Source organism: Salmo trutta, chromosome 26, assembly GCF_901001165.1.
Source record: "Salmo trutta chromosome 26, fSalTru1.1, whole genome shotgun sequence".
Taxonomy (NCBI): Eukaryota; Metazoa; Chordata; class Actinopteri; order Salmoniformes; family Salmonidae; genus Salmo; species Salmo trutta.
The window spans coordinates 25,226,182-25,247,555 of record NC_042982.1 but is presented as its reverse complement, the minus strand read 5'-3'; the positions used below and the strand labels follow the sequence as shown (position 1 = coordinate 25,247,555).

Below are 21,374 nucleotides of genomic sequence, written 5' to 3'. Positions count from 1 at the left end.
AGGTATATTTAATGTCTGCTCTGGATGTTCTTGATGGCTATCTGCAGCAGTATGTTTGCTCACAGTGCAGCTACAGCATGGCACAGGCTAGCTGGTTTACCGGTAGGCTAGCTGGGATGCCGGTGGCAGTGTGTGGATGTTCTGGTGTCATAGGAGCAGGCTAGGTTATTAGCATTAGTATTCATTGCACGAGCTTAAGCGGTTTTGCCTCAACAAGTGGATTTTGTGGTTTGTTGTCTTTGCTTACTAGCTTACAAGATTATCCAGGATGACCTCCTCTTCTCTCATTGTTTTGGTGCCTGTTGTAGAATGCTGCGATTGGACAATAACTGTTGATTATGCAATTTTTCTCAGGATAATTTTGAGGCTTTGGTCACAGCCTGACCCCACTGTTAGATACCAAGATGATGAGAGACAATGACTTGTCAAGCTATTCACCTGTATGAGTGAAGAATATGAGGATGCCCCTGTGAGTGACATCTGCTGTGTCTCTTCTCTGCCTTCCAGGTCCGACAGTGCAGCGGACAAGATCAGGTAAGCCTGCACTCTAACTTATACGTCCTATTCTCAGCTGGGTGGTGGATCCTGTGCTGTGGGGTTATGGTGTTGTGTTTATGGTGTGGTGTATAGGTTGTGGGTTTATGGTGTTGTGTATAGGTTGTAGGGTTATGTATGGTGTATAGATTGTGGGGTTAGATGGCATGGCGTGTGGGGTTATGGTGTGGTGTATAGGTTGTGGGGTTACGGTGTGGTGTATAGGATGTGGGGTTATGGTGTGGTGTATAGGTTGTGGGGTTACGGTGTGGTGTATAGGTTGTGAGGTTATGGTGTGGTGTATAGGTTGTGGTGTATAGGATGTGGGGTTATGGTGTGGTGTATAGGATGTGGGGTTATGGTGTGGTGTATAGGTTGTGGGGTTATGGTGTGGTGTATAGGATGTGGGGTTATGGTGTATAGGATGTGGGGTTATGGTGTATAGGTTGTGGGGTTATGGTGTGGTGTATAGGTTGTGGGGTTATGGTGTGGTGTATAGGTTGTGGGGTTATGGTGTGGTGTATAGGATGTGGGGTTATGGTGTGGTGTATAGGATGTGGGGTTATGGGGTATAGGTTGTGGGGTTATGGTGTGGTGTATAGGATGTGGGGTTATGGTGTGGTGTATAGATTGTGGTGTATAGATTGTGGGGTTATGGTGTGGTGTATAGATTGTGGGGTTACGGTGTGGTGTATAGGATGTGGGGTTGTGGTGTATAGATTGTGGGGTTATGGTGTGGTGTATCGGATGTGGGGTTATGGTGTGGTGTATAGGATGTGGGGTTATGGTGTGGTGTATAGGTTGTAGGGTTATGGTGTGGTGTATAGGATGTGGGGTTATGGTGTGGCGTATAGGTTGTGGGGTTATGGTGTGGCGTATAGGTTGTGGGGTTACGGTGTGGCGTATAGGATGTGGGGTTACGGTGTGGTGTATAGGATGTGAGGTTATGGTGCGGTGTATAGGTGTATAGGTTGTGGGGTTACGGTGTGGCGTATAGGATGTGGGGTTATGGTGTATAGGTTGTGGGGTTATGGTGTGGTGTATAGGTTGTGGGGTTACGGTGTGGTGTATAGGTTGGGGGGTTATGGTGTGGCGTATAGGTTGGTGTATAGGTTGTGGGGTTATGGTGTGGTGTATAGGTTGTGGGGTTATGGTGTGGTGTATAGGATGTGGGGTTACGGTGTGGTGTATAGGTTGTGGGGTTATAGTGTGGTGTGTAGGTTGTGGGGTTATGGTGTGGTGTATAGGATGTGGGGTTACGGTGTGGTGTATAGGATGTGGGGTTACGGTGTGGTGTATAGGTTGTGGTGTATAGGATGTGGGGTTATGGTGTGGTGTATAGGATGTGGGGTTACGGTGTGGTGTATAGGATGTGGGGTTACGGTGTGGTGTATAGGATGTGGGGTTACGGTGTGGTGTATAGGTTGTGGGGTTATGGTGTGGTGTATAGGTTGTGGGGTTATGGTGTGGTGTATAGGATGTGGGGTTATGGTGTGGTGTATAGGTTGTGGGGTTACGGTGTGGTGTATAGGTTGTGGGGTTACGGTGTGGTGTATAGGTTGTGGGGTTACGGTGTGGTGTATAGGTTGTGGGGCTAGATCAAACAAATGTATTTATAAAACCCTATTTACATCAGCTGATGTCACAAAGTGCTGTACAGAAACCCAGCCTAAAACCCCAAACAGCAAGCAATGCAGGTGTAGAAGCATGGGGTTAGATGGCGTGGTGTATAGGAACCTGCTGTCCTGTCACCCCATGGACCCCAGCGCGCCCACCCTGCATGTGACAGATGGCTTTGTCCCTGCTGACTGAGGTGTCTGAATACACTTTACATTTGGAAAGGCGAGTCGTGAATACAGTTGCAAGCCATGGAATGTCATTGTTTGCTTTTACTGGACAAACAACATCAGTCACAATGTGGGACACAAACAGGGCTTTGTTAGTGGACAGCAGGTTGCTGTGATTCGTCTGTTAGCTACTCTGTTTGGTCGGGTTTGAAGATCTGTGTGCAGTCACTTCATTCTGAAGGGTTTTCAGACAGTTACACCTGTGGAGACACTTGCCAGGTCTGAGTAACACTGTTTTATGACACAAGCCCAAAAGGTGAGTGATAGTATTGTAATGGGGAGGTATGAGAAATGCATGACGTTTTTGATTTGTATGTGCAATATGGTAGTTGTCTTTGTTCATCTGTCATTACTCATTGTGTATGTGTGTAGGAGGGGAACCTGCTATCCACACACAGTTCACAGTTTGGTAGGTCTGTCAGCAGTGTGTTGTTTTAGTATGGATTTGTGTGTATGTGGGATGACTGGTTGTTTCTGTGTTAAGGTTGGGATTGCTGATTCACGTGATATTGTTTTTTTTAGGTAGAAAGAGGGTTGTAAGGACAATGTTGATGTGTTTGCAGTTGAAGCTGCTAAAAACACAGGGAGCTGATCCTCAGTCCCTCATCATTCTTAGGCACGTTTGAGGTACTTTGTCTGGGGTTACCATGGTTACTTACTTTTATTGAGGTTACACAGATATACAATACCGGTCAAAAGATTTAGAACACCTACTCATTCAAGAGTTTTTCTTTATTTTTACTATTTTCTACATTATAGAATAATAGTGAAGACCTCAAAACTATGAAATAACACATATGAAATCATGTAGTAACCAAAAAAGTGTTAAACAAATCTAAATATATTTTATATAGCCACCCTTTGCCTTGATGACAGCTTTGCACACTGTAATCATTCTTTCAACCAGCTTCACCTGGAATACTTTTCCAATAGTCTTGAAGGAGTTCCCACATATGCTGAGCACTTGTTGGCTGCTTTTCCTTCGCTCTGCGGTCCGACTCATCCCAAACCATCTCAATTTGGTTGAGGTCGGGGGATTGTGGAAGACAGGTCATCTGATGCAGCACTCCATCACTCTCCTTCTTGGTAAAATAGCCCTTATACAGCCTGGAGGTGTGTTGGGTCATTGTCCTGTTTAAAAACAAATGATAGTCCCACTAAGCCCATACCAGATGGGATGGCGTATTGCTGCAGAATGCTGTGGTAGCCATGCTGGTTTAATGTACCTTGAATTATAAATAAATCAGACAGTGTCACCAGCAAAGCACCCCCACACCATAACACCTCCTCCTACATGCTTTATGGTGGGAAATACACATGCGGAGATCATCCATTCACCCACTCCACGTCTCACAAAGACACGGCGGTTGGAACCAAAAATCTAGATTTGGACCAAAGTACAAATTCCCACCGGTCTAATGTCCATTGCTCATGTTGCTTGGCCCAAGCAAGTCTCTTCTTCTTATTGGTGTCCTTTAGTAGTGGATTATTTGCAGCAATTTGACCATGAAGGCCTGATTCATGCAGTCTCCTCTGAACAGTTGATGTTGAGATGTGTCTGTTATTTGAACTCTGTGAAGTGTAGTATCTGTGATCTACATCTGTTTATATTAGTTACTATGCTGTTACTAAGCAGTAATGTATTACGGCAGTGTTCTGTTACTACACCTAATAGTAAATGCACATGCGCACTATTGGGCCGGGGGCTGTTGAGCATGAGAGGTTTTGACTAAACGAAACTAACTGTACTCCCGTCTCCTGCCTGGTCATTTCTCCACAACACAAATATTACATGAAGCATTTATTTTGGCTGCAATTTCTGAGGCTGGTAACTCTAATGAACTTATCCTCTGAAGCAGGGCCAAGGTGTTCACTCTGGACACATGGAAAAAAGAAGCAGCATACATTTCTGAACTCTTAACCAATGGGCCTTTACATCTGTATCAATAATTGTGACTATTTCTGAGGCTATATGATGTATTGGTCAGTAGATTTACTATGTAATATTAATGAATTGGTTTTTATCTCATTAGTTATTTTACATGCTATCAGATTGCCGGTGGGAGGGGATCTTTAAAAATCTATCTGTAAATGTATTGTATAAATCCTACAAATTGAAATAATAAAAAGTTGATGTAAATATATATATATATATATATATATATATATATATATATATATATATATATATATATTTACATCATTTTTTCATCTCTTGTTGTGTTACAAAGTGGGATTCAAATGGATTTAATTGTTGACAAAAAATGACAATCTACACAAAATACACTACTGTTAAACCTCTTACATCTAGACGTTCCGCTAGCGGAACACCGCTCCAATATCCAATGATAGGGCGTGGCGCGAAATACAAACTCCTCGAAAATCCGAAAACTTCAATTTTTCAAACATATGACTATTTTACACCATTTTAAAGACAAGACTCTCCTTTATCTAACCACAGTGTCCGATTTCAAAAAGGCTTTACAACGAAAGCAAAACATTAGATTATGTCAGGAGAGTACCCAGCCAGAAATAATCAGACACCCATTTTTCAAGCTAGCATATAATGTCACAAAAACCAAAACCACAGCTAAATGCAGCACTAACCTTTGATCTTCATCAGATGACACTCCTAGGACATTATGTCATCCAATACATGCATGTTTTGTTCAATGAAGTTCATATTTATATCAAATACCAGCTTTTTACATTAGCATGTGACGTTCAAAACTAGCATTCCCACCGCAAACCTCCGGTGAATTTACTAAATTACTCATGATTAACGTTCACAAAATACATAACAATTATTTTAAGAATTATAGATACAGAACTCCTTTATGCAATCGCGGTGTCAGATTTTAAAATAGCTTTTCGGCGAAAGCTCATTTTGCAATATTCTGAGTACATAGCCCGGCCATCACGGCTAGCTAATTTGACACCCACCAAGTTTGGCCCTCACCAAACTCAGATTTACTATAAGAAAAATTGGATTACCTTTGCTGTTCTTCGTCAGAATGCACTCCCAGGACTTCTACTTCAACAACAAATGTTGTTTTGGTTCCAAATAATCCATAGTTATATTCAAATACCTCCGTTTTGTTCGTGCGTTCAGGTCAGTATCCGAAGGGTGACGTGCGAGCGCATTTCGTGACAACAAAATTCAAAATATTCCATTACCGTACTTAGAAGCATGTCAAACGCTGTTTAAAATCAATTTTTATGCTATTTTTCTCGTAAAATAGCGATAATATTCCAACCGGGCGATGTTGTATTCATTCAAAGGCTGAAAGAAAAAAATTGAGAATTCACATGAACGCACATCTCCAGTGTCACTGTTCCCAGCCTGACCACTCACAAAATCTCCTGCTGTTTTTCGCCCAGAGATAGGAGAGACGTCATTCCACTTTCTGGCGCCTTCTGAGAGCCGATGGAAGCCTTAGAAAATGTCACGTTACAGAAGAGATGCTGTATTTTCAATAAAGATGCCACAGAAGGAGAACAAATTGTCAGACAGGGCACTTCCTGTATGGAATCTTCTCAGGTTTTGGCCTGCCATATGAGTTCTGTTATACTCACAGACGCCATTCAAACAGTTTTAGAAACTTTAGAGTGTTTTCTATCCAAATCGACTAATTATATGCATATTCTCATTTCTGGGCAAGAGTAGTAACCAGTTTAAATCGGGTACGTTTTTTTATCCGGCCGTGCAAATACCTAGCCCCAACAGGTTAACAAAATGCAAAGTGAGTGAACAGAAGAAATATCTACATCAAATCAATATTTGGTGTGACCCCCCCTTTGCCTTCAAAACAGCATCAATTCTTGTAGGTACACTTGCGCACAGTTTTTCAAGGAACTCGACAGTTAGGTTGGCCCAAACATCTTGGAGAAATAAGTACAGTTCTTCTGTGGATTTAGGCAGCCTCAGGTGCTTCTCTCTCTTTAGGTAATCCCAGACAGACTCAATGAGGTTGAGATCAGGGCTCTGTGGGGGCCATACCATCACTTCCAGGACTCCTTGTTCTTCTTTACGCTGAAGATAGTTCTTAATTACTTTTTCTGTATTTTTGGGGTCGTTGTCATGCTGCAGAATACATTTGGGGCCAATCAGATTCCTCCCTGATGGTATTCCCATGATGGATCTGCCTGTACTTCTCAGCATTGAGAAGACCATTGATTCTAACCAAATACACAACTCCATTTGCAGAAATGCAGCCCCAAACTTGCAAGGAACCTCCACGATGCGTCACTGTTGCCTGCAGACATGTGCTGCTGTCCAGCCCTTCGGCGAACAAACTGCCTTTTGCTACAGCCAAATAGTCCATCAGTCCAGAGCACCTGCTGCCGTTTTTCTGCACCCCAGTTCCTCTGTTTCTGTGCATAGTTGAGTCAATTGGCCTTGTTTCCACGTCGGAGGTATGGCTTTTTGACTGCAAGTCTTCCATGGAGGCCACTTCTGACCAGACTTCTCCGGACAGTAGATGGGTGTACCAGGGTCCCACTGTTTTCTGCCAATTCTGAGCTGATGGCACTGCTGGACATCTTCTGATTGTGAAGGGAAGTAAGCATGATGTGTCTTTCATCTGCTGCAGTAAGTTTCCTTGGCCGACCACTGCGTCTACGGTCCTCAACGTTGCCCGTTTCTTTGTGCTTCAAAAGAGCTTGGACATCTGGAAACCTCTGTCTGCCTTGACATTTCTGCCTGGGAGAGACCTTGCTGATGCAGTATAACTACTTTGTGTCTTGTTGCTGTGCTCAGTCTTGGCATGGTGTATGACTTTTGAAAGTAAACTGTCTTCAGCAACCTCACCTTGTTAGCTGAGTTTGGCTGTTCCTCACCCAGTATTATTCCTTCTACACAGCTGTTTCTGTTTCAGTTAATGATTGTGTTTCAACCTACATATTGAATTGATGATCATTAGCACCTGTTTGGTATAATTGTTTAATCATACAGCTGACTATATACCTACAAAATCCCTGACTTTGTGCAAGTGTACCTAGAAGAATTGATGCTGTCTTGAATGCGAAGGGTGGTCACACCAAATATGGATTTGATTTCGATTTTTCTTCTGTTCACTCACTTTGCATTTAGTTAATTGATAAATATAATCTATTAACATGTCTATTTTTGAAAGCATTCTTACTTTACAGCATTTTTTCACACCTGCCAAAAACTTTTGCACAGTTCTGTATGTCTGTAGGAGATACTGTGAGGTCATGACGCAGCTGCACTTCTCCTCCCCATTCCCTCTCTCCCCTCTCTCTCTCTCCGTGCAGTGGAGATAAGTGCTGATGTGCCTATTCACAGAGACGCCGCAAGGCTCCAGTCTAGAGCAGCTTATGCTGCTAATGCATGCCTCGCAGCTCCTACAGCACTGAGAGAGAGAAAGGAGGGGAGAAAGAGAAAGAAAGGAGAGGGAGAAGGAGAAAGATTGATAGAGAGGAGAGCAGAAGGAAGACCACCCTCATCAGGCAACCACATCTCTGTGAGCCTACCAAGAACCGTCCCACACACACACCATGGCAAGCCAACCAATCAGAGCGTTCGCATCCTTGATCTATCCTCCTTCGTACAACTGCTCATCCACACACAGTTGAGAGCAGCAGCATCCGTGGAGGAGAGGTACTGTAGGAATGTAACGTTACCCATAGAGCACCTGACCTGAGCAGGAAACAACCTCTTTACTGGAGAGTTGTACAGGAAATACAAAGGAAATACTTTAACATTTTTAACAACCATATGGAATTCAATGCAGAAGATGAGAGTCGGATGTTGTGTTTTCAATTTTTACATTGATGGTTATAATGGAAGCAATCAAGTCACTCAACCTTAATTCTTTGGACTTAATTCTTTGGGATGTGGGTTTTAATGTTTCTCAGAAGACCAATCTACTGAGACGTTTCCTGTCTACGTTTAGACATCACTTTTTATGCTGGCATGAGACTTGAGCTGTCTTTTTTTAGAGCTTGGGTGTGTTGTGTGAGAGGGGACGTGGTGATTGTACGTGTGAAGGCCAGGAGGATGACATAGCAGGCCAGTAGTGTTGTGACAGACTGAGGCTGAGAGAGGGACACAGTGGGACAGAGAGCAGAGCGGGCGAGGCCATGAGAGCCAGGAGAAGGGACAGGATGGTGTCTGTCTGTTCACCATGCACAAAAACAAGGTCAGGTTCTTTGTCTCGATTCTTATCAAGTTTTTACCTATAGTTTATTAAGTCTTATAAAATTTGTCTATTCTGCTTTTGCTTCTACAGTATTTCCTCTGTTAATAGAATGTGGTCTCTTCATATGAGGTTGACATTAGTAAGAACTGTCATCTTATGTGTATAAAAGTGCAGTACACTTTTCTACTTTCCTTTTTCTAAGTGAGTAGTGTGTAAAACTGCTGTGTTAAAGGTCCAACGCCGCCGTTTTTATCTCAATATCAAATCATTTCTGGGTAACAATTTTTCTATTTTTTTTCTGCCTTACTGTGATTATTTTCAATTAAAATGGTCAAAAATAAACAAAAATAGCTTCTTAGCAAAGAGAAATTTCTCAATCAAGAATTTAGCTAGGACTGTTTGGGGTGGTCTGAGTGGGGAGGGGAAAACTGAAAACTAAATGTTATTGGCGGTTTGGAACTGTCTTTCTTAGTGGTGTATTAAAGAATGTACCGCCTGGTGATGTCATCAGGTAGGCCAAAATTCCATCCCACCAAAACAGGCTAAAATTTCAGGCGGTCTTTTTAAACAGTTCTTATACTAAAAGGGCATTATCATCATGTTCACAATATATAAAACACAGGAAAATCACCTTTTTGACTGCACTGGGCCTTTAAGACGTTTTTTTCTGCTGATGATGACATTGACTTTCTAATCTTTTTGTTAAATGCATTTTGTTTCAATATCCAATTAACCTCCTGCAACTGTTTCAACAGCCCCAGTTTCCTTCCCTAAGCACTTCATAACAAACGTAATACAGTATGTGGAATTTGATCGATCGTTACAACACTTATCTATGTAACATAATCAGATCAACACTCCTGTTAGCAGACAGTAGCATAAATCACTACAGAACATTAGACAATTATAGATGTTTATAATTGTTTAAGACCTCCAGTGGCGTATAGGGATTTTCCAGGCGGCTTGATGGCCTTCCAAATCTGTACTGGGATCTGTGCTCCCCAGTCGGCTCCATTAGGGGTAATTTGGCTAGATTTATGTTCCCTGTAAAGCTGAGAACCCAGTGCGGCCTGCAGGCACTCCCTGTAACCCCACAGTGATGAATACCCGACAGGTAATTTTCTACTATCCTTACGTAACTCTCAGTCTCTTTTTAATTACTCTGAATGATTGTCACTAATGAGCACATAGAGGGCTATTAGGAGAAGCCCACGTCAGTCTGCCATTACTGCAATGTAATGAGAGGATGAAAGGATTGACCATTTACTGTGAGAGAGGTAGAAGAGCGATTGCCATCTAAATGCTCTATATCAAACACTTCCCATTAAAATGGGTCACTTGCTTTAGTTTTCACCTCTTGTAGAATTGATGGAATATGATATGATAATTCTAGAGATAATGGATTGGTCCAAGTTAACCAGTGTACCAAGAGGTGTTTCGCTGACACACATAATAATATATGTGTCTTGGTTCTTAGGTAGATTTTTTTTAGATTTACCATCACCAACGGTAACAGTTTGATGTCCCCACATCAAGGCCTATTAATTATACACACAAACACACCCAGTCAGACAGTCTATCAGTCACAGTCTCACATGGTTTAAACAGCTCCTGCTACATGCTGGGTGGGCATCTGTCTCACCTGAGATCTCCCTACACAGGTGAGGCTAGTTACCCAGCTAGTCATTCAGTGGTTCCAACTGGTGTATTAATGATATATATGGCTGGTTCTCTATGTCTCTCAGCTCTGTCACCAATAGGGTACTGTACATTTTTTACTATGGTTTTCCCCTCACTGATCCATCCTTACACATCCATTAGACCATGTGTCTGCAGGCAGGCAGGTAGAACTGAGCCTGAGCTGCTGTGATGTGCTGACTAATCATCAGATCTCTGGTGACTGGCTGTAATTCTGTTAAGAGCATTAGTGAATCTATCCTGCTGCTTAGGCACTGTAAAACCATATATCTCACCACATCAGAAGCCAAGCTACTGAATGCTAATTGTATTGCTTACCGGCACTCATGTACCGGTACATGTCCACAGGGTGTACACACAATATGTCATTATGGGCAGAGCCCATCTGTCCAATACCCAGTTAGGTAATTAAGTTAGATCCTTAATTGTGGAGTAGCAGTGGGCTGGTGATGAAAACACTGCAGGCCCACGTGGGTAACTTACCAGGGATACGGCAAAACTACAGAGAACTGTCGACTGGCAGATGTGTTCAAAGAGGACATGCAGAGCCTAAATTAAGTTTCTAAATATCCCTCCACTTTTCATCCCATCCCTCTTTTTTTGGGAGGTCTCTCCCAGACTTCATAAATCAAGAGGTGTAATCTGAATCCTATCTGTCCAGACGTGATTGATTTTCCCAAGTTGGCCTAAAGGTTCCATGTATTATTCATTCTGGGGCGGTCCACCTCTAGCCCAGGGGTGGGGAGATATGAAGCACCCTGGTTCAACGTCACCCCTCTGAGCCCCTAATTACCCCAGAGGGGCCAGCTCTCTGTGGACGTGGGTCTCTCTCACTCTGCGTACTCGTGGGATGAAAGCCCTGGAGGTCTGGCACTTATCAAAGGATGATCAGAGGGAGCTGTGAGGGTATGGAGGGACAGATAAACCAAAGCAGATGGTAGAATATGTCATCTGTATTGAAGCCACCAATTTAACAATATCTCTCAGGAAAATTGAGCCAAATTATGATTTTTGTCAACAACAAAAAATCTGCTGAATGAATTCACCTCCAAATAACTAGGGGGTTTGATGGAAAATCATCAGCCAGCCAAGCTCAGGGAACCACTTTAATGGGTGCCGGGAAGCCCACTTTCACACATAAGTGAGACAGTGGGAAGTTATGAGTCTGCCTAGTGAGTGGAATCCAGTAATGTAAGGCTCTTATCCTCTGAGGATATGAATTGATAGAACGAACTAAAGGCCACCGAACAAAGTGATTAATGGGAGATGTGGGCGCAGCGCCTCATGTTGAGTCACTGGTGATAGCGATGAATTGGAAGAGAGAGAGAGAGAAAGGCCTGGATGGATGAGCTACCGGCCTCCCACACACATCACTCCATGGCCTTGGGTGATTGTTTTGTCTGTGTTCCCTGTAGTCACTGGGCACTAGAGAGAGGCAGGGCTTTCCACCATATGGGTCTTAATTTTTCACACATCCCTTGGTAACCCAGTAGCCCTAAATGAGTTAGGTTAGGATAACTCTATTATTTTGATATAAGTAGATATCACAGAGTTGGCTCTATTATTATAATCTGAATGAAGCCTGTCTGTGTCTCTTATGCCATTATCCACACACACTCTTTATAATAATATAGCAGGAACAGAGCACACATCATCCTCAGCTGTTAAAGATCATGCCGTTCCTTTATCATGTTGAGCAAAGCCAGACAGGGACAATGTTCATATCCTCAGGCGTCTGCTAGCTTGGGCCTCCTTAAACAATGGGGGATCTGCTGCATTCTATTCAACAGAGAACCAGGTATACAGATACTGACTCACCGCCAGTGGGCTGTAGTGAACTGACAGAAATCTCATTGTGCTCCCACCCCCGCCCAGCGGCATACTGGGAGTTAGGTATCATGGTTATTGGCCTGTGTGCCTCCCCATGTCCCGTTTCCTCAGCCATATTAAAGTCTCACACCTTCTTCTCTACCGATAGGCCAAGCAGAGGAAGTGGAAGAATCTGATATGGAGAACGCAAAGGTAGGATATACTGTATTCACTAAACAGACATAGGTACTGTAGTTTGTTTAAAAACACTCAAATCAAAGCCTTCAATATTGCACCATTCATACTGTACTGCTTATAATGCATATCCTACCCAGATGAAACACTTCACTTAGCTGTAACCATATTCAGGAATACCACAAGAGGGGGCACTCTCCATAGGGTGTGAATGCCCTGACAGCCCCTGGCACTGTGTAGACCCAATGGCTCCAGTCAGTCTTCACATATCACAGTCTCATCAAATACTGTACTAGAGTTGCTGCCACTTGTCCTTATCTGCAAGCCCATGGTCTGTCAGGTCTCGGTCAGCATTGCATTGTACAGGGACAGGCACCGTGGCTTTTGTGTGCTCTCTCCAGCACTGTACTGCCTGCACAGTCAACATGGTTAGCTGATCCAGAGGTGGTCCACCACTGTACTGTATTGTATGTCCCTAAGGAACAGGACAGCTGTATCCTAAAAATAGATCTAGGCTAGATGTATTTTAACAGATCCAGGCTAGATGTATTTTAACAGAATGCTTCACCAGAGTTACCTTGGTGCATTCGCCCCACTCCAATTGTCCTGGTGGATTTGTCAAATAAGGAAGCACAACTAAATATGTCAAACCATTGGGGTAATAGATCACCTCTGATATTACGCAAGCAGAGCTATGTAATACGTGTTGTTTGTGTCAGTTTTTGATTTCCATCAGAGTACAATGTAACCACCCTCTTGGGGGTACATGACCTGATAATGATGTAATCACAGCTTTCCATCAATTATTTTCATCCTCTGAGGTGGGACTGTAGAAGGATGTTTTATTTCTCTTTGTAGGTTTTTGGAATGGGATGTTTGGGGTTGCAAGGCTGTTTTGTGGAAGCTTTGTTAAATGATGCTGCTTTTTCACAGTGAGTGGCGTGGATCATCTGCTCAGCTCAAAATAACTCAAGTTCCATCCTTGAATGTCTTTTGGGGTTTTGTGGCATGACAACCAACAGTAAACTGATGAAAAGGCCTTTGTGTGTGTGTGTATGTGTGTTTGATTGAAAACAGCAGGCAACGTCCACATATGGCCTCAAACAGCAGGTGAATTACTCCTGACTTTGATAGTGATGCGTCCCATTCATCTCTATTGCAACGGAGTATTCTTTCTGGGGTCTGGAAAAATACCAAATAAACAGTTGAAGTCAGAAGTTTACATACACCTTAGCCAAATAAATTTAAACAAAGTTTTTCACAATTCGTCATTTCATCCTCGTAAAAAATCCCTCTCTTAGGTCAGTTAGGATCCCCACTTTATTTTAAGAATGTGAAATGTCAGAATAACAGTAGAGAGAATGATTTATTTCAGTTTTTGTTTCTTTCATCACATTCCCAGTGGATCAGAAGTTTACATACACTCAATTAGTATTTGGTAGTATTGCCTTTAAATTGTTTAACTTGGGTCAAACGTTTCGGCTTGCCTTGCACCAGCTTCCCACAATAAGATGGGTAAATTTTGGCCCATTCCTCCTGACAGAGCTGGTGTAACTGAGTCAGGTTTGTAGGCCTCCTTGCGCATACATGCTTTTTCAGTTCTGCCCACAAATGTTCTATGGGATTGAGGTCAGGGCTTTGTGATGGCCACTCCAATACCTTGACTTTGTTGTCCTTAAGCCATTTTGCCACAACTTTGGAAGAATGCTTGAGGTCATTGTCCATTTGGAAGACCCATTTGCGACCAAGCTTTAACTTCCTGACTGATGTCTTGAGATGTTGCTTCAATATATCCACATAATTTTCCTACCTCATGATGCCATCTATTTTGTGAAGTGCACCAGTCCCTCCTGCAGCAAAGCACCCCCACAACATGATGCTGCCACCCCCGTGCTTCACGGTTGGGATGGTGTTCTTCGGCATGCAAGCGTCCCCCTTTTTCCTCCAATCATAACGATGGTCATTATGGCCCAACAGTTCTATTTTTGTTTCATCAGACCAGAGGACATTTCTCCAAAAAGTACGATCTTTGTCCCCATGTGCAGTTGCAAACCGTAGTCTGGGTTTTTTATGGCAGTTTTGGAGTAGTGACTTCTTCCTTGCTGGCCTTTCAGATTATGTCGATATAGGACTCGTTTTACTGTGGAAATAGAAGCTTCTGTACCTGTTTCCTCCAGCATCTTCACAAGGTCCTTTGCTGTTGTTCTGGGATTGATTTGCACTTTTCGTACCAAAGTACGTTCATCTCTAGGAGACAGAACGCATCTCCTTCCTGAGCGGTATGACGGCTGCGTGGTCCCATGGTGTTTATACTTGCATGCTATTGTTTACAGATGAACGTGGTACCTTCAGGCATTTGGAAATTGCTCCCAAGAATGAACCAGACTTGTCTACAAATTCTTTTCTGAGGTCTTGGCTGATTTTCTATTGATTTTCCCATGATGTCAAGCAAAGAGGCACTGAGTTTGAAGGTAGGCCTTGAAATACATCCACAGGTACACCTCCAATTGACTCAAATGATGTCAATTAGCCTATCAGAAGCTTCTAAAGCCATGACATCCTTTTCTGGAATTTTCCAAGCTGTTTAAAGGCACAGTCAACTTAGTGTATGTAAACTTCTGACCCACTGGAATTGTGATACACTGAATTATAAGTGAAATAATCTGTGTGTAAACAATTGTTGGAAAAATTACTTGTCATGCACAAAGTAGATGTCCTCACCGACTTGCCAAAACTATAGTTTGTTAACAAGAAATGTGTGGAGTGGTTGAAAAAACTGTTTTAATGACTCCAACATAAGTGTATGTAAACCTCCAACTTCAACTGTATATATGCACTACCGTTCAAAAGTTTGGGGTCACTTAGAAATGTCCTTGCGTTTGAAAGAAAAGCAATTTTTTTGTCCATTAAAATATCATCAAATTGATCAGAAATACAGTGTAGACATTGTTAATGTTGTAAATGACTATGACTAATGATTTTTAATGGAATATCTACATAGGCGTACAGAGGCCCATTATCAGCAACCATCACTCCTGTGTTCCAATGGCACGTTGTGTTAGCTAATCCAAGTTTATCATTTTAAAGGCTAATTGATCATTAGAAAACCCTTTTGCAATTAAGTTAGCACAGCTGAAAACTGTTGTTTTGATTAAAGAAGCAATAAAACTGGCTTTCTTTAGACGAGTTGAGTATCTGGAGCATCAGCATTTGTGGGTTCGATTACAGGCTCAAAATGGCCAGAAACAAAGAACTTTCTTCTGAAACTCGTCACTCTGATCTTGTTCTGAGAAATGAAGGCTATTCCATGTGAGAAATTGCCAAGAAACTGAAGATATCATACAACACTGTGCACTACTCCCTTCACAGAACAGTGCAAACTGGCTCTAACTTGAATAGAAAGAGGAGTGGGAGGCCCCAGTGCACAACTGAGCAAGAGGACAAGTACATTAGAATGTCTTGTTTGAGAAACAGACGCCTCAAATCCTCAACTGGCAGCTTCATTAAATAGTGCCCGCAAAACACCCGTCTCAACGTCAACAGTGAAGTGGCGACTCAGGGATGCTGGCCTTCTAGGCAGAGTTCCTCTGTCCAGTGTCTGTGTTATTTTGCCCATCTTAATCTTTTCTTTTTATTGGCCAGTCTGAGATATGGCTTTTTCTTTGCAACTCTGCCTGGAAGGCCAGCATCCCGAAGTCGCCTCTTCACTGTTGACGCGGGAACTATTTAATGAAGCTGCCAGTTGAGGACTTGTAAGGCGTCTGTTTCTCAAACTATGCAAATAACTTTATAAGGTTGTTTAGCTATGGGGAAGAGGTGCCCTGGGGGGGCAGCCTCGACCTTAATAATACCATCCTCCACCAGGAAATTCAGAGCGTGGTTTGTAAGGACAAAGGTTTGTAAGGACACAGATGGGGTTGCTCGCCTCCAGTGGTTTGCATCTGAACACAGAGCTATAAACAGATAAGAGGCCTGAAGCTGAAGTTGATCTCATCATGCATGCACATGGGCATTCAGTTGTTATGAGAATAGAGGGTGAAGGTTACATCATAATGCTGTGACTACACTCAGCAGGCATCACTGTTGTGTACAGTTTTATCCATTTGGAAAGGACCTAATACACGAATGTGCAATTGACTGTTTAACTTTGTATTAAAGAGTAGGGGGGTGTATTAATAATGTCAGTCTGGTGCTTGTTGTCTTGACCATATTATGAGTTTATGAAATTATGAGTTTCCCAGCTTTATTAGAGGAAAGGCACAATCAAATAAAATAAAATTGTTGGTCACATGTTTCGTAAACAACAGGTGTAGACTAACAGTGAAACACTTATTTACAGGCCCCTCCCAACAATGCAGAGAGAAAAATAGAAAAATATTAACAGGAATAAATACACAATGAGTAACAATAACTTGGTTCATATGTACAGGTAACTTCCAAAATAAAGGAAACACCAACATAATGTGTCTTAAATAGGGCGTTGGCCCACCTCTCCGCCAGATCCACCAGAATAGCTTCAATGCTCCTTGGCATAGGTTCTACAAGTGTCTGGAACTCTATTGGAGGGATGCAACACCATTCTTCCACAAGAAATTCCATCATTTGGTGTTTTGTTGATGGTGGTGGAAAATACTGTCTCAGGCGCTCCAGAATCTCCCATAAGTGTTTGATTGGGTTGAGATCTGGTGACTGAGAAACACACACCCTTTAAACCTCTTATGCTCCTTTGAGACCCCTCTTTCAAAGTCACTTCGTAGCCAAAATAATGGGCAACTGGTTATTTTTCTACATGACCCTAAGCATGATGGGATGTATTAATTGCTTAATTAACTCAAGAACCACACCTGTGTGGAAGCAACTGCTTTCAATATACTTTGTATCCCTCATTTAGTACAGTTACGTGCATGTCCACTGCAATGATGAATAAGTATTGAAGGAGGAAGTCAGGGACAAGTAGTGGGTACAGTACTCTAAATACAATACTGTAGTTACAGACAGGCCTATGAGCATCACCAATGAGGTCACAGCCAAACAAAATCCATACAGAATGTAATAAAATGCTGACTAAACCTGATGAGAGCAGTACACAATCCCCTAGTCCTCAGCACACCATATGACATCACTTCCTGGAACAAGCACAGCTGACACTATTTTTAGCGTTCAGGGCCGCACTTGGGTTGAGTCATTGATATACTGCAATGGTACGGGAGCACAGCTCTCACGGGAAAAGTCTAAACAGTATCCTTCAATTGCTAACAAGCGTCGGTCAATACTGAAGCCACTTTTTCAAAACTCTTCACACAGTCTGCATTACCAACATGCATCTTGTCCAAACAGTTAATCTCACCTCCAAAACACACTCACACCAACAAAACACTTCATACATGTCTCAAAATAATCTCGTTCGACTATAACATTGGAAACAATTCTCACTCAGAAAGCATACATTGTCACTCATAACACACTGATCTAAAAAACACTAACAGGGAGCATTACATAAATTATGAACTTTTGTCTTTGAAGTTTGAATGATTTTTCACATTAATCTGTATTTCATTATAGAATAAGAATAACACCTTTTCACTTTATTGACTGTACTGAAGTATATGTAACAAGAATGAATCAGAAATGCAGCAATTTGCTTCAAACTAAATCATCCCGAAGCCTTCCTCTTTTGTCTGTTTGGTAACGAGAATAAAAACTGGACACTTGGGTAGGCTTTCAGCTGAAATTGCAATCAGCTGGGTTTGGAATGAATAAATATTCTGCTGAGATTTTCTATATGTTTCAATCTGGTTACTGCAGAAATGCACAACATTAGCCATCACTCAGTTTTGAATGTGTTTTTAACAGTTTTGGAAACAGTGTGTTAGCATTTGAAAACGTGCTGCAAATATAAAGTTTTGCAGGTGGTGGAGTATGAATGAGAAAAGAGTTAATGGATTTCGGAGAATGTGGTTGGTCCACATACACTTCTGTTTCGCTGACTGTGTGAAGAGTTTTGACAATGTGACTTTAGTTTTGACCAATGCATGTTGGTAAGGGTTATGGTTAGGGTAAGGGTAGGGGTTAGGGTTAGGGTTTAGGGTAGGGATGTCCCGAGAATCCCGGATAGCACTAACCCATCTCTTACTGTGGCAGAACACTGCTGCTGTTCACTGCAACCTAAAACTTGTTTGTCACATCACTTGCTACCACCTCCATTTGACCCCACCATGCACAAGGAGAGAAGAAAAACAGGTGTTCTGTTGTGAAGTCTGTTGTGATCTGTTGTCTCTTTCTCTGTCCGTCGTCACAGCCAATAGACAACAAGTGTCTCTTGTTCAGTCAAGGAGACTGAAAATTGTTTGTATTTATATTGATACAGTTCTAAATTCCTGTGATAGAGCTGATGATAACTGACACAAACCGTTAATAGTCAGTGTTGCTGCTAGTGTAATGCAGTCAGCAGTGGGTGTTGATGAGAGGGACACATCTGTCGCAGGGTCAGATCTAGGCTGCCTGACAGGGAAAAGGCTATACAGACACTCCTGACCTGCAAACCGATATTTTATAGGGTCAGGTTAGTGATTTTGCAGGTCAGTGGTCTCCTTATAGTCTCTCTCTCTGCACTGGAGCCTCAGCCTCACAGAGAAACCTCCACAGAATTCTCCTGTTGCATTCTGTACAGTGCAGAAGAACAGCAAGAGCTGAAATCATCTCAACATCAAAAGATCACTGGATAAAACTAACTAGTCAAAATAAATTAAAAAGTAAGTAGTGACTTTGCCACAACAACGTGCAGAAAACCAGACATAACAGCCCTAAAAACATCACAGACCGTAAAATGGCCACCTGAGCTTCCTCCTCCATGCATGCCCATAGATGGCCAATGCCATTGATTACATTCATTACTCTGATTACATTGTTAGAGCCACAAGAGGTTTTGCGTCATCATTGGTTCACGAAAGCTGTCTTCACACACAGTCATGGAAACAATAACCACTCATGTCAATTTGTATCCAAAGACACTGAGCAAGAGAAAATGTGATGTGTCATTGCTGAAAATTATGCTGGTTTCCCGGAAACATCATGTGGAGTGGAAGACATGGTAATTTGTGTCACTCTGTTACTGTGTAGCCCAGTGGCTCTCTGGGTATTGTTTTTCTGGGACCTGAAGTATTCCTCTTTGGTAGTGGTTAATCTTTCTCTTTGGTTGTCCATAAAGGAGCTGGGCATGAGTAAAGTATTATCCTGCTGGGTGAGTTAATCTGAGTCGATGACCACCTCACTGTTCTATTGTTCTGAATCAGCTATAGCACACGAGGGTCAGAACGGGCACTAAAGCTATAAACAATGTCTTCTGTCCTTGCTTTGTCAAATCAAATCAAATGTTATTGATCAAAAGCAGATGTTCTCGCGGGTGTAGCGAAATGCTTGTGTTCCTAGCTCCAACAGTGCAGTAATACCTAACAATCCCCAAAATAAAAAGAAAGGAATTAAGAAATATAGAAATATTAGAACGAGCAGTGTCAGAGTCCGAAATATAAATTAATAAAGTATATATATGATGGTGTCTATAGACAGTATGTTTATAGAAAAGGTGTGTACAGCAGTAGTTATATAGGATGAACCATGACTAGAATACAGTATATACATGTGAAGTGGGTAAAAAAGTATGTAACCATTTCACATGACTGGGAATACAGGTATGCATCTGTTGGTCACAAATCCCTTAAAAAAAGGTAGAGGGGTGTGGATCAAAAAACCAGTCAGTATCTGGTGTGACCACCATTTGCCTCTTGCAGTACGACACATCTCCTTCGCATAGAGTTGATCAGGCTGTTGAATGTGGCCTGTGGAATGTTGCTCCACTCCTCTTCAATGGCTGTGTGAAGTTGCTGGATATTGGTGGGAACTGGAACACGCTGCTCGATGGGTGACATGTCTGGTGAGTATGCAGGCCATGGTAGAACTGGACAGCTTCCAGGAATTGTGTACAGATCCTTGTGACATGGAGTGGTGCATTATCATGCTGAAACATGAGGTGATGGCAGCGGATGAATGGCCTCAAGATCTTGTCACGGTATCGCTGTGCATTGAAGTTGCAATCGATAAAATGCAATTGTGTTCGTTGTCCGTAGCTTATGCCTGCCTATACCATAACCCCACCGCCACCATGGGGCACTCAGTTTGCAACGTTGACATCAGCATACCGCTTGCCCACACGTCACCATACACGGGGTCGGCGGTTGTGAGGCCGGTTGGACGTACTGCCAAATACTCTAAAACAATGTTGGCTTATGGTAGAGAAATGAACATAACATTTCCTGGCAACAGCTCTAGTGGACATTCCTGCAGTCAGCATGTCAATTGCATGCTCCCTCAAACTTTTTGACATCTTTGGCATTGTGTTGTGTGACACAACTGCACAATTTAGAGTGGCCTTTTATTGTCCCCAGCACAAGGTGCACCTGTGTGATGATCATGCCGTTTAATCAGCTTATTGATATGCCACACCTGTCAGGTGGATGGATTATCTTGGCAAAGGAGAACTGCTCACTAACAGGATTGAAACAAATTTGTGCACAGAATTTGAGAGAAATAAGGTTTTTGTGCATATGGAATAATTCTGGGATCTTTCATTTCAGCTCATGAAACATGGGACCAACATTTTATATGTTGTGTTTATGTGTTGACATGTTTTGCCATGGGTCGTGTTGGCAATATCTGGATGTTCTTTTCACAACACATTGAGACATTAACAGTATTATAGATAGGGAGGAGAGGAAGCTAAAGTGCCTTGCAAAAGTATTCATCCCTCTTGGCGTTTTTCCTATATTGTTGCAATACAACCTGCCATTTAAATGGATTTATATTTGGATTTCATGTGATGGACATACACAAAATAGTCCAAATTGGTGAAGTAAAAAAAAATAAAATAAAATTAAAGGTGGTTTGCGTATATGTATTCACCCCCTTTGCTATGAAGCAAAGGTACAAAGTTGTGGAGAAGTACAGATCAGGGTTGGGTAATAAACAATATCCGAAACTTTGAACATCCCATGGAGCACCATTAAATTCGTTATTAAAAAATGGAAAGAATATGGCAACACAACAAACCTGCCAAGAGAGTGCCGCCCACCAA

General features: G+C 42.2%; 1 protein-coding gene across 1 annotated transcript in view; it reads left to right on the top strand.

The window, feature by feature from the left end:
* Positions 1 to 21,374, top strand: part of LOC115163529 (protein Aster-B-like) — a 103,771-nt gene that overhangs the window by 39,706 nt on the left and 42,691 nt on the right. Inside the window, exon 4 of the mRNA XM_029715509.1 lies at positions 508 to 534. Coding sequence (XP_029571369.1) covers positions 508 to 534 — 27 coding nt within the window. The remainder of the gene's footprint in view (positions 1 to 507; positions 535 to 21,374) is intronic.